The following is a 13933-nucleotide window of genomic DNA, read 5'->3' as shown; positions in this document are numbered from 1 at the left end:
ATGAAGTTGTTGTAAATATATACAGAATAGGAATACAGAAAGCTAATCTGTCTTTCATCTGAGATGTGAGGCGCTGGGCGGCGAGATGCAAACTTTTTCCGATGAAAAGTGTACCCAAGCGTGAAGCTTAAATTTGAAAAAAAAAAAAACTAAAAAAAAACCTTGGTGATAGCATTTTGTTATGACGCTCCAAATACCGGAAAATAGATAGAAATTTAAGCTATTTAAGCTGTAGCCTTCAAAGACGAAGCGCAGTGCTTTTTTTTTTTTTTTTTTTTTTTTTAAATATCAGAACCCTTTTCTGCTTTATTTCCACTCTTCATCTGTAATCGGAATATTTTTGACGACCGCGGGAAAGCTCGAATACAAACGGCCATGAACAGACTGAGAAATCATCTTTATTTGGATTAGATAAGTTCGGACAGTACAAAAGAAAGATGCAAAAAAATAAAATAAAAATAAAAATGTGGCATATTGCTAAAAACAGTCCAATTCAAGTAAGAAAACAGTCATTTTTTTTGTTTGTTTTAAATGCAAGAGCGAGGTTACCTTTGGATGAGGGTAGCCTCTAGTGCATTTCTCTGAGTTAAATGCTTTGTGGTACCAGCAGTCTGAACTAAAAACGTATTGAATTGTAAAAATCTCAAAAGGAAGATTTTTTTTTTTTTTATTTAAACGTGTCAGTTTTTCTATAAAATTGTGACGATACAGGGGGAAAAAAAAACAACTTTATCATCATTCACCGAGTTTAAAAAGCACCTTGTAGACGAGCCTATCATTTATATATGTATCCTCCACTTCTGGTGCGCTCCACGTGTTCCGTCGTGCACCTCAGCTGTGCAAGACTTCGCCAATTGCTCAAATTCTTGCAGGCGTTTGGTTAGTATTTTAGAAAAGCATGCAGAAATGTGGTGGTTAGGAATTAAAATGTGGCCTGACTTCACACGTGGAGGCTATTATTTCCTCCGACAGGATCTGAAATGTTTTTAGAGTTGCAGTCCGATTCAAGACATCAGGTTCGATAACAAAGACTGACATTGGATAATTGTATTCATCTTAAAAAGGTCCCACCGGATCTCTTACAAACACAGAGCAGAAGTAACAGCAGTAGTTTGGTAAAATCATACAAACTGGGGAGGAAGGGGGGAGGGGAGGGGTAGAAAATGCTGAGGCTTTTACACGCAGAGGAGGTGAAACGTTCAGGTCCTTTCATACGAGGTGACCTTCTGACTTTTGGTTCCCGACGCGATTGATTTGATAAAATTTAGAGCTGTACGTCTACGGTTACGCCTACACAGGGGCCTTTGTTTGTCAGCCATCGGCATGGAAACCTCCTCGCCGCCGTTTAGTTTGCGTCGGGCCTCGAGTCGTATAGAACAACGGTCGCATTGCTGCTTGAGATGAGATGTCGCGGTGAAAGAGGATTGAGAGCAGTAACTTAAATGTTGTTTTTGATAGTCTGGGTCTAAAGCTGTGGATGCAAACCCTGTCAACGGGGCATCGGAGGATAAAGACATGGGTTTCAAACAATACGAAGGAGCGCAGGGCACGAACAGTGGCATCAGGAGTCGAGTTACGTTGCTGCTGACCAGTGGCCCGCTTCACATCCGTGCAACGTCTCTTTCTTGGGTTGCATCGGCTTATTTTACACTACGATATCCATCATGCGGCATGGTTAAAGAAAAAGGAAAATAATAAAAGGAATGGCTTGTGCAGCGTCTGCCTGGAGTACAAACTCAAACTAATTTTGTACTCTTTGGTGACTCGTTCGCTTTATCAAACCAGGCATGCTGAGTAAGGAAACGTACAGTTTTAAAGGGAAATCCTAGTCTCCCTGCGTTTGTCGCAGCTACATGAAGCTGGTTGATGAAAAGCCTACAACACTCTTGTATAAAAAAACTATTTATTGACCTTACTAACAAACCTCAGCACTTCTCAGTATCCCATTATTTGTCATAACAGAGCCACCGTACAAGCCCCGCTGCTTCTGCACCTGCTGCAAAACTATATTCCTCCATCCTGAGATGAAGAGCTGCAGCGCAGGGAGGACCTCTACAGCTAACACTGTGTGTCTAACGCTACTCTTACATCTCATACTGCTGGCTGCTCTGACTGGAGGGTAGTAGTGGTGGCGGCGGCGGCGGTGGAGGAGGAGGGGCTGGTTCTTCTGGTGCAGGTGCAGGGGCAGGCGCAGGCGCTGGCGCTGCGGCCGCATTAGGGGTCGTCGCACTGGAGGTGGATTCTTGGCCCGCTGGGGGTTCTGGGGTTGCTGCTGTTGCTGCTGCTGCTGCTCCAGGGGCGCTCTCTGAGGGGGGAGGCGGCATGCTGCTGTTGCTGTTTTCATCGCTGGGGGCGCTGCTGCTGGGAGTGCTGCTCTCCCTGGGGGGCTCGGAGGGAGGTGTTGCTTTGTCGGAGGCGGAGGAGGGGGGATCGGATGGAGGAGGTGGAGCAGACTGGAGCTCTGCCGGGGTCTCTGCGGGAGTAGCTTCATCTGGGGAGGGAACGAAGGACACGCTTGTATGAAATGCAGTCACGCTTGTCCACTAGACGCCATAATAAGGCAACAGGGTCAATAAATCTAAACTTTACATAAATTATCTCAACTGCAAGCGAGAGATTTGACAGCGGCCTCACTGGGCCGAACTCTACGCAAAACCCTAATCTTGGTATATAGATGTACGTCATGTGGATTTTTTTTACTTCTTGGGGAAATAATCATAATATACTGTATAAAGATCCAGGCACACTGAACAAAAAATGGTCATCTGTCTCTACATATGATTTTCAAGCTTCACATCACATCGCTTAGCCATCAGCTCATTGTGCGTCCTGGTACCTGTCTCCATTGGTGTGGCCTTGTCCTCCTCCTTGGTCCCTGAGGTGGGGGTAGTTGTGCCGGCGTTATTTTCACCGCTCTGCTCTGCAGCTTTGTTTGCAGCGGCTTCCTGTTGCTGCTGTTGCTGTTGCTGCTGCTGCTGCTGCTGCTGCTGCGCTGCTTTCTCCGCCTGCTCGGCCGCCTCGCGCTCCCTCTCCTCCGCCCGGCGCCTCGCGGCCTCTTCGGCGGCGGCCATCTCTGCCACCAGCTTCTCCATGTCTACCTCGACCTTCTGACTGCACAGCTGGAAGACATGGGAAGGAGGAACAGGAAGCTTGGTCACAAATTTATGAGTATAAAATTTGGCGAAATGCTCCTTTTGTTCTTTACAAATCAACTGGCTATCTCTAGGTGATTAAGTACCCGCTTGAGTTCAGTGTTGAATGAGTCTGTAGTCTCCAGGAAGCGTCTTTTCTTGTCTTGGTGGCGATCCTCGATCTGCAGAAGTTCTGCCTCCAGCTTCCTCTGAAATCGCCAAGAGAAACACGCTGACGTTCTGTCATCACCGACATCATCCTACAGAGCGGTCTGGAATAAATCCTGCCAGCCTACCTGGTGCACCATGAGAGACTGGACCTGCCTCTTGAGGACCTGCATGCGGGCCGTGGTGACCACCGAGCGGACGTCGGGCACCACGATCTCGCTGAGGATGTCACTGATGAGCCGGTGGTTCCTCTGGAAGCGAGCGGCTGCGGTGTGCTTCACTGAAAAACCATCGTCGTAGTCTGGGGAGACGGGAACAAAAAAGGCCAGATTAGCCCACCTGAAAGTAGAACCTCTGTAGAACTGCCTTCAAAGAGTTCTAAAGACTTTGTAGCAACATCTCAGATATCTAAAATAACACACTTTAAAAAGATGACTTTCGAATTACCATCGGGGTCTTCAGCGGGCTGGATGCTCATGTATGGTTCCCCTTTATCCATACGACTCTGCCTCTGCCTGCTCTCCTCCTCCATCGCCGCCTCTGCCCGGTTCTTGGCGTTGACGTAAGCCAGGTAGGCGGGCGAGTTGTGGTAGGCCTTCAAGGAGTCGTTGTACTCGATCTGGGGTGGCGAGAAAACGGCGATGACGTTTAGAAGGACGTGCAAAGTGCCAGTTTCTGGACTTCCAAAACGTTTGAGAATCAAGCCCTCAACTTCCCGACTACTTTACATTTGTTGTTGTGGGGTGGTGAAAGAGGTTCTCCACCCTCCTCATCCACATCCAGCCTCGAAGAACCAATTCTCTCTCTAAATGGATAAATTTACTTCGGCTATGCTTTTTTTTTAGGCGTGAAAATTACAGGGATTCTTTTTAAGACATGTCAAATAAAAACTGTATTCCACCATCTTCTACAACTGCTCTTCAACTGATTACCTTTTTTAAAACCCGGTGGTTACTCGTGACAAGAATCAAGACCCTTTCTACAACTCACCTTTTCCGCTTCATACTCGTTTAGATAGTCCTGCTTCTCTTCGTCGGTCAGGTCCCTCCACATCCCTCCGATAATCTTTCCGATCTCCCACAGCTTCAGGTCCGGGTTGGACGCCTTCACCTGGTCCCATACCTTGCGTGTGCGCAAGACGCGTGCACGAACAGGAGGACCGAACCACAACAACAACATATGGTCAGAACAGGTCGACGGGGGGGCGAGTGTAAAGAAATGTCCACAAAACACTGAAGGAAATACAGGAGGAAAAGTGCAGAGGAAAGAAACAGATCCAAGATAATGTATTTATCTGGATGGAATTCACTGGCATTAACATTAAGGTTACTACTGCAAATAGGGCTGATGAAATGGAATGAAATATAAAAGGACAGAATCTGGTTTTATGCCAGCACATGTTTTTTTTAGTGAAGATTTTATCATTTTTGGGTTTTTTTGGTTGTTCTGAAACTACAGAAAAGCAGGGAAGAGCATATGAAGAGGAAAATAAAGTGGCAGGAGCAGATCATGCTTGCACAAAGAAATATAAGGAGATAATATCTCTTCATTGTTGACGAACACAGGAGGCTACTGTGAGCCAACAGAGTAATAGAGTAATAGAGTGGAGAGTCTCCACTAGGTGGTTGAGGTGGTGGTGAGGCGTCATGGCTTGGCTGTTTCCCACCCTCAAACCCCTGCCAACTTTTCAGGGGATGGGAGGACAAGCAGTAAAAGCAGACACCGTGGATGGGTGTCTTACCTTCCTGCTTACCTTCCGGCTGTACCGCATGTACGGCATCAGTGGCTTGTCTGGAGGTTTGGGAGGCTTCGGGACGGTGATGCCCGTGGAGTTCTGTGGAAAGAAGACAGAAAAGGGGAGACAGAAGGCGGGGAGGGGAGGGGGGAGACAAAAAAGGGGGAGAAAAGTATGAATGGGAGATGGAAGGGAATGCAGATGAAGGGGGGGGGGGGGAACAAACTTGAGACCATTTCATAATGGGATCGCAGCAGTGGCAATGCCCGCGTTGTGTTCTGACCCACGAGCGCTCAGCGACAACATCGACCACACCAGCCTTCAGACTCTGACTTCAGATTAGATCTCCACTGCACACCGGTTACGTGACAATGTCTCATACAGTTGGGGCACTGTTGGTTTTGACTAAATCCATTTGATGTCTAAAAGTAAATTCAATATTTGGCTGGTTCTCGTGGCTGTAAACAAATGAGGGTCAGATCTAGAGATAGAAGTGCAAATATAAATCATCAGATGATTATGCTCTGACTGTGGCCAAGATGTGTGTGTGTGTGTGTGTGTGTGTGTAAACATAATACCACACAACACTAAAGTGTTCTTGGATGCTTTTTTTTATTTTTATTTAACCCATTCAGACCGGATCACGCATCTATGCGTAGATACCATTAAGGCCGGCAAACGCGTCTGTGTCATTTTGAGCGTTGTCGTCTTTTTCGAGGCACATGGCCAATTATATGCACTGTGATTGGCTGAAATATTCTCAGAGTGACAGAGATGCTTAGGGATTTTTTTTAAACTCATGTGACTAATAAAACGCTTTGTGATTGGTCGAAATAAGCCTACACGTGGAGTATGTTTTGTTCGAAAATTTTAAACACCGTGCTAGCGATCCGTCACGGCTGACTCAAGTGAAGGAAGTGATATTGACGAAGTAATTGAAAAAATAGATCTTTACTGATTTTCAAAATTTTCAAAATGTTTGGTGTTTGTGATTTTTTAAAAAAAATGCATTTGAAGATTATGCCCTAGCAAGTCAGTCAAGTTGAAAGCCAAAGAAGTAAGCTGCCAAATGCTTTTTATCTCATGTTTTTATCTGCTACAGAGCCTGAGAAATTAAGGTTTTAGTAAGCGTTGACATATTTTGAAAAACCTCAGGTTTTGAGAGGGGGTTTACAGAAGAGTGTTTAGGCCTGAATGGGTTAAACGATAAAAGGAATCCAAGCTGATTGTTGAAGGGTAGGGATGCACCAAAAATTTTCGGCCGAAAACCGAAAACGCACTTTCGGCTGAAAATCGCCACGGTTGTTGCAGCAATATGAGTCGGAAAATTTTCTGTTTCGGCCATGACTTTATCGCAGAAACAGGATGATGCAAGCAACAACCGCAGCAATTTTTGTCCGAAAATGGCCCAAAGGTGCATTTTTCGGACAAAAAATTTTCAGTGCATCCCTATCGAAGGGTAACACCTCCTGGCTACCGTTAAGTAAAAAAAATACTTTTGTTAATGTGGTAGGTACGACAAGGGAATCGATAAACATGGCGCTACCTTTCTCACTCACCAGAAAAACTATTTCCATGTTGTCTGCCAAAGCAACTTGGACAAACTCTAACAACCATTGCCTGATAGAATAACGCGAGTCATTAAAAATAAAGAAGGAAAAAAAAAAAAACACCACATGGAGTCATCCAGATGGAAAACTGCTAATAATTATTTGAATAGACATAGTATGAATTGAAAATAAATTCTTAAGTATTGATGTCCAAATGAGTTGGCATGATGTATATACAGCTCTGGAAAAAAATAAGAGACCACTGCAAAATGATCAGTTTTGCTGGTTTTGCTATGTATTTATTAAAAACAACATTTTTGTTTCATTCTATAAAGGGCTGACAACATTTCTCTCAAATTAGAAATTAAAATATTGCCATTTAGAGCATTTATTGGCAGAAAATAACAACTGGTCAAAATAACAAAAAAGATGCAGTGTTTTCAAACCTCGATTTATGCAAAGAAAACGTTTCTTAAACAGCACAACACTAATATTTTAACTTAGGAAGAGTTTAGAAATCATTTTTGGTGGGATAATCTCAATCTTTAATCACAGCAGTGGGTTTTTTTTATAATCTTCCTCATAAAATAAGATTTGGTTCAGGTGATCACCTGATCAGTGTCTCAGTAAGTAGAATGAGGAGGCTTGTGTTGGAATCGAACAAACACTGGAATGGACTGGTTGCCACAGATGTAGAGATGCTGATTTAAGAAACATTTGTGGGAGTGGTCTCTTAATTTTTTTCCAGAGCTGTATATATATATATTTTTTTTTTTTTTTAAAGCCATTTTAGGACCATAATTTGTTGATTAATTACCGTCGTATACTATTAATTTGTCAATTAATAGCATCGAGTTGCCCAAGAACAACTGTTAGCATGCACCAAGCCCAGCTGTGCTTGCTTATGTGGCAGGGGAAAGAATGGTGGCGTAAATAAACTGTAAATGAGGCGCAAACATAAAAGTGAACAAATCTCCCTTTCATCATCCAAAACCCAAATTGCTGCTGCCAATATAAGCTCTACAAGCTCCCAAACCCTCTTGTTTAAATGCATCATTGACTGATGTGACCGTTTCTTGTTTTTGTTAAATTAAAAAGCTTAAAAAAACATTTTACATCATCATAATCTCAGTAGAGAGTGTGACTCTAAGCCTTTCTTACAGCCCACTTCCTCTCATAGCTGTACCTTTATATTTACTCTAAGACATTTGTTTCAAGTACCAAACTCCCCCCCCCTTTTATTCTCCACCCCATACACCGTTCTGTTGTTCATATCCCCCCATTAATGCATTACCCTGCTGGAGCCTCCGGAGCTCCCTCCCAGTCGGAGGTTGTTGTAGGCCAGATGGCTGTAAGGATTGTAGCCCACAAACCCTGGGGTGGAAGGCATTTGCTGATGGAAGACAAATGAGACAAAACACGAATGAGAAATGGCTCACAAACAAGAGGAGGAAGAGGGATAAACATAAATAAGTGAAAGGGGGGGGGGGGGGGACATAAAAATATATGTAGATTTCTTTCGCTTGTTTGTTTTCCATGACCTCATTGTGCAAAAAAAGAAAAAGGCAACCGGTGGCGGGCTGGCATTCAGAACGAGTGCACAACACGCGAACGCTGCATGTAAATCAAACTCAAATTTAGACCTCTGTAGCACATGTCACATTTATTTATCCCGTGTCTGCACCCGTATGTCCCAGCTTTACACAACGTTGTGCCCCGCTGCTGAATGGAACAAAATGAAAAAGCATCAAAACAAGCATTCTGACTCTGTAACTCACACGTCCGCTAACATTAAAAGTACTTGAAAAGCTTTTGTTGAGAACACTTCTTCCCCCCTTTAGCAATGTTTAATAAAAACACACGAGGCAAACACACCTCTTTGTGGTGCAAAAGACCCCAAACAAGTGGTGGAATGACAGGAAAAAGCAGGAGTGAAAGTGATGATGGAGAAACCGAACAAGGATTGTGGCAACCTCTGTGTGTTGAGAGAGATAGAAGTTGAGGGGAAACAAGAAAGCGTCTGAAGAGCTAAGATGCCCTGAACGGTGAGTGCGAGGACCGGAGCCGAGAGCCGGAGACACTTACTGTTGTAGGGGCGGGGGGAGGGGGAGGGGCGTAGGATGGGCGTTCTGTGGAAGACAAAGAGAGAAAAGACTGACATTAGTATAATTTAGCATAAAGCACTACACTGCTTTGGTGATGGAATCAAGTATTTGAATAGTGAAAACAAAACATGTGTAGACTGGGTTCTGGGTCAAAGAAAACAGAGATACAGTGGTCCCTCGCTATAACGCGGTTCACCTTTCGCGGATTTTGTTTTTGTGCAATTTTGCATGCTTTTTTTTTTTTTTTTTTTTGAAACAGCGCATTGTTTTCTGCGTCCTGATTGGCTAAGGGACTGTAGACCATTGTCAATCAATCTCCTCCGTACGGTGTCTCTTGTACAGTACAGAATGCGTTCAGCTTGCCAAATTTACATACACAGCATCTATGATCGCTGGCAGTGTGACTGAAGTGCGGTATGTTTGCAAGTTATTGAGAAAAGTGTATAAAGTGTGTAGTGAGGGGTTTTTGTGACCTTACAACATTTATAATCATCGTAAAAAATAAAGCTGACTTACTTCGCGGATTTCGCCTATCGCGGGTTATTTTTAGAACGTAACTCCCGCGATAAACGAGGGACCCCCGTGTGCTAATATAATGGCAGATGCAACGATCAGGCATAACATTATGACCATCTTTCTAATATTGCGTGTCCAAAACACTGTCGTCATTCATGAGAGAATGGACGTGGACCTTCTGAGGGTGTCCCGTGGTGTCTGGCAGCAGGATGTTGTTAGTGGGGGGGGGGGGGGGGGGGCGTTGGGTCCTGTGGGTTGAGGGGAGGGGCCTCTGTGGATCATCCCACAGATACTTGATCAGTTTGGGATCTAGTGAATTTGGAGGCCAGGTCAACACCTTTAGCTGTTCTTCGCGTTTTTCTGAGTTGCTCCTAAAAGCGTTTTTGCGTCAGGCTGCTGCCATCAAGGGACAGTCATTGCTATGGGGTGGGGGTGTCTGGTCTGGTCTAGGTGGGTGCTACATGTCTAAGTAACGTCCACATGAATGAATGCCAGGTCCAAAACTTGCCCAGCTTAACGCTGAATCGTCACAAGACAATCAGTGTTATTTTACTTCTCCTGTCCGTGGTCATAATGTTGTGGCTGATCGGCTCACAGCAGGCTCTATCTGCACCAGCAGAAACGGCAATCAATAAAAACGCAGAAGAACAGCAGAGATGTGTTTTATAGTTGGTCCACAGGAGAGAAACAACTATTGGCTGCAACTATTTACAAAGGCAACGAACATTTCCGTTTGGGGGCTATTATCAATAATAAGATCAAGAGTGGGAATCGGAGGGTTGTGACTAGTACTTAAAAGTAACATGTTCATTTACGTTAAGTGAAAGTTATGAATAAAATCCAAGGAAAATCGTTTAAGCTAATGAATGAATAGAAACAAACATTGTTGCGGCGTTTTTAACACACGTTGACTTACTTGACATCGCGACTGGAGACTCGGGCTACTGCTATCAGACTGTTTCCATGTTGTTTAAACTGTGTGGGAAAAAAATAAATAAATATGAGAACACACAAATTAGGTCAACTACAACTTTACAAAATTAAAAGAAAAACGACAATGAACGAGCGCTGCCGATTAACGACAACAATGGCCGACCGGGCTTAGAATGTTAGCATTAGCTCACCAGGCCTAACCGACTAGCCTACATGCTAAACTAGCTAACACAAAGAGAAAATGTAAACGTTTTTTTTTGTTCAAAAAACAAGTGTAATTTAATTTATTTGCTAACCGTTTAGTTCATAACACACAAACATATATAAATACGCGTTTGTATAAAACCAGTTGGCGGTTTTAATCGGCGGAGGGCTTACAAGACGTTTGAATAAACCTTGTTGTCGGTGCTAGGCTAACGGACAATAAGTCCCCAACTGCCGCTACCTCTCGGCACATGGGGTAAATGAGCTAGCCTTACAATTTACGAACAAACAAAACGGAATGCTTGTAATTCGTGCATATATCTGCGTTAAAATAACTGCACAAATTTAATGTTTTTGAGTAATTGCGCTAGAAACAACGTAAACACACTCACTCAACCGTCCTTTGTTCCCTCTGTAGGGCCGCTTGTTCCGCCTTTCACACACAGACCGGAAGTTTTAAAAAAAAAAAAATAAAAAATCATCCGGGCCGGCGGAAATGATCCTTTCAAAATAAAATAACATCTACTTCAATTTGTCGTACCTTACCTCAGTGGTTTTCAAAGTGGGGGCCGCGGCCCCCTGGAGGGCCGCCAGGGGGCTCTAGGGGGGCCTCAGAGAATTGGAGGGAAGACAAGATTTTTTTAAATTTTTTTTTAGAAAAATTAAAAAATATAATCGAATTGTTTTTAACCATTATTATAAAAATAATCAAATTATTTTATTAATCATTATTTTAAAACATAATCGAATTATTTTTTAAATCATTATCATAAACCATAATTATTAATAATATATCATATCTAAATGTTATTTGCCATGCTCATCTTTCTGATTCCCTGCCAGTCAAAACATCGTTCATGACCTCATAATCTGTTATCAAGCTGCTTTGCTCCTCAAGCTGGCATGTAGCTAGCACAAAATGGGCAGGTTTTTGACAAGACAGAGACAGAAGGAACAGACCTGTCGTGGAGGACACTGCTGCAAAAAAAAAAACTAAATGTAATAGTTATTGAATAGTGAATAAAAGTAAGAAAAAACATTATAAAAGATGACGTTTCTTTACATACTTTGTAGAATTGTCTGTAGGTTTGCAAAGGGGGTCCCCGGCCAGAAGCTAATGCTGTTTGGGGGGCCTTGGCATGGAAAAGTTTGGGAACCCCTGCCTTACCTCAGACAGTAAAATACACCGATCTGCTTCAGCTCTTCTGGGAAGGCTTTCCACAAGGTTTAGGAGTGTGTTTATGGGAATTTTTGACCATTCTTCCAGAAGCGCATTTGCGAGGTCAGACACTGATGTTGGATGAGAAGACCTGGCTCGCAGTCTTCGCTCTAATTCATCTCAAAGGTGTTCTATCGGGTTTGGGTCAGGGCAAATAATAGAGACAAAGAGAGACAAATAACAAAGTAACATTTTCAGAAAAATAGGGATACTCCCAGTGACTGGTTTAAGCAAAGGATTGTGCTTGAATGGTCACAGAGATTACAAAGCCAAGTCATTTGCCTTCCTCGGCTTGACCTTCTCGCAGGAATTTGAATATGTAAACATTTCTGTGTATAGACAGGTGATTTGCAAAACCTAAATTTGCAAACCACACATAGTGAACCCTTTTATGACCATGTTTTTCACAACCCTGAAACATTTTGTGGTTGTGATGAGTTTAAGTCAGGTATGTGCAACACACATTTTGGTGGAAATACAAGTCAGTGAAAGGTAAAACTAAAAAGTATAACTAAAAATACAAAAGTATACCTTTATATATACTTTATATATATATACTACTATATATTTATCCATATACACCAACCAGCCACAACATTAAAACCAATGACAGGTAAATAATACTGACCATCTTGAGACAATTCAGTGTTCTGCTGGGAATCTTTTGGACCTGGCATTCATTCATGTGGATGTTACTTAGACACGCAGCACCCACTTAGACCAGACCAGACACCCCCAACCCATAGCAATGACACTCCTTGATGGTAGCAGCGGCATCACAACAAGAGACCACTGAATTTTAATGAGTTTTTGCAATGATAGGCACAAAACTAATCTGACAACGGACACGGCCCGGTATGTCCATGACGTCCAAGTCACGATGCTGATGGTGGTCCTGGAGCGCCGTGCGAACCCAGATGGCATTTACTGTATTTTCTTTTCAAATAAATGTCTATTCATAATAAAACAGAAAAAAATTTCTGCTCCGCTTCCTTCACTCACAAGAATTCATGTCCTACAGTGAGTGAATCATATCTGTAGCTGTCGTTGCAAGGTGTTCCAATATCAGTGAACGTGTCTGGTTTGCATGCAGTATTTATGCAGAAATGGTTACAGTAATTGTATGTTGTTCTTGCTGAGTGCTCTTTTCGCCTGACTACCTGCTCTCTTTCTTATTCAAATTAGATTTACCAAGCTGTTGCATTCTTTTTAAAATGATTGCACCACGGCTTTTTCTTCTTGCATTACGGAAATACAGATTCTGTCAAGATTCACATGCAGTATATTCAGTATAAATATTTACGTAATCGATACAAATTCAAAAAAAAGGGGCTCATTCTTTTCACTCTTTGTAACAGGATGTAAATGACATGTTCACCATTTTTGCATTAAATGCAAAACTTGGATTAAAGGACCATGACTCCAAACAGCCATTTGAATTTGGGGCCATACTTAATTGCAAACACTAACTTTATAATTGCCTTGTCTGTCGGTCAGCTTTACTCTCACAGCAAAGGTAAGACATCATCTTTGAAAGAACAGAGCACACATGGACTTGATCTCACAATGTAATAGTATCATATAACTGGAAATAGGAAACAAGGAAGGGTGAATGCAATGTTTTATCACTATGAAACAAGGGTTAGTCTGATTTCTCTGCTTCCTACCCTTAACTGTTATATTAACTACACAATCTTACCAAAAGTTTTATTTCAGAGCATGAGTTACTCCAGATTTTCATCTTAGTTTTTGCCGTTTACTTTAAAATAATGATGGACGTCTCTACTATTTCCACTGAGTTATGTTTTAGAAACAGAATGCATGTGAGATTAGAGGAATAATGGGTTGATAGACCAGCGGAGATGAAGCGTAGCACTTGTTGCTGTTGTGACATTAAATCATGATCTTATCATTTTCTTTTACCTTGCAGTGAAAGGAACAGGAAGCAGGACTATCACCGCCATGGATGGGAAACGCTTTATTGTCACGGTCTTAACCGGTTAGTGTAATTTTTGTTTGTAAGTTTTGAAGAGCGAGCTTTCTGATGAATATGTCCAAGGTACATACAAGAGTGGTTGATTAACCCTTAAATAATAACTTCACCGTTAATATTTCAGCCTTCAAACATGATAAAATATTTTAACATCTGGGAATTTTAGATAAAATTAAGAGTTATGAATTACACCCACATTTAGTTTAATTACATTCTGCTATGAATAGATAGTGTAGGAATGTTAATTCGAACCGCACCTCTGTTACTGCCAAAGGTTGCTTTTAGCTCTGTTTTAGGTCTCCACCAAGTCAGTGATAAAAACACCTGACTTTCTTCCTAGATGATAAACACGCCCCCTATATTTACCTGTTGGAACTTG

The 13933-nt window shown here is 42.5% G+C and overlaps 1 protein-coding gene across 2 annotated transcripts; it reads right to left on the bottom strand.

Annotated features, from left to right (window-relative positions):
- Positions 1 to 378: 378 nt before the first annotated feature.
- Positions 379 to 10780, bottom strand: LOC311506502 (SWI/SNF-related matrix-associated actin-dependent regulator of chromatin subfamily E member 1-like). 2 transcript variants are annotated; one of them, XM_084570479.1, is made up of 11 exons: positions 10735 to 10780; positions 10122 to 10179; positions 8670 to 8713; positions 7879 to 7977; positions 5041 to 5133; positions 4290 to 4421; positions 3747 to 3918; positions 3428 to 3600; positions 3239 to 3340; positions 2837 to 3119; positions 379 to 2491 (listed from the first exon to the last, which is right to left on the bottom strand). In XM_084570479.1, the coding sequence occupies exons 2-11, from the start codon at positions 10126 to 10128 to the stop codon at positions 2085 to 2087; spliced, it is 1512 nt and encodes a 503-aa protein (XP_084426605.1). In that variant the 5' UTR covers positions 10129 to 10179; positions 10735 to 10780; the 3' UTR covers positions 379 to 2084. The 2 variants fall into 2 exon arrangements, with proteins under 2 accessions (XP_084426605.1, XP_084426606.1); XM_084570480.1 differs by having other exon boundaries at positions 5053 to 5133.
- Positions 10781 to 13933: the final 3153 nt, after the last annotated feature.

Source organism: Chelon labrosus (genome assembly GCF_963514085.1).
Source record: "Chelon labrosus genome assembly, chromosome: 21".
Taxonomy (NCBI): domain Eukaryota; kingdom Metazoa; phylum Chordata; class Actinopteri; order Mugiliformes; family Mugilidae; genus Chelon; species Chelon labrosus.
This window is presented reverse-complemented; position numbering and strand designations above follow the sequence as displayed.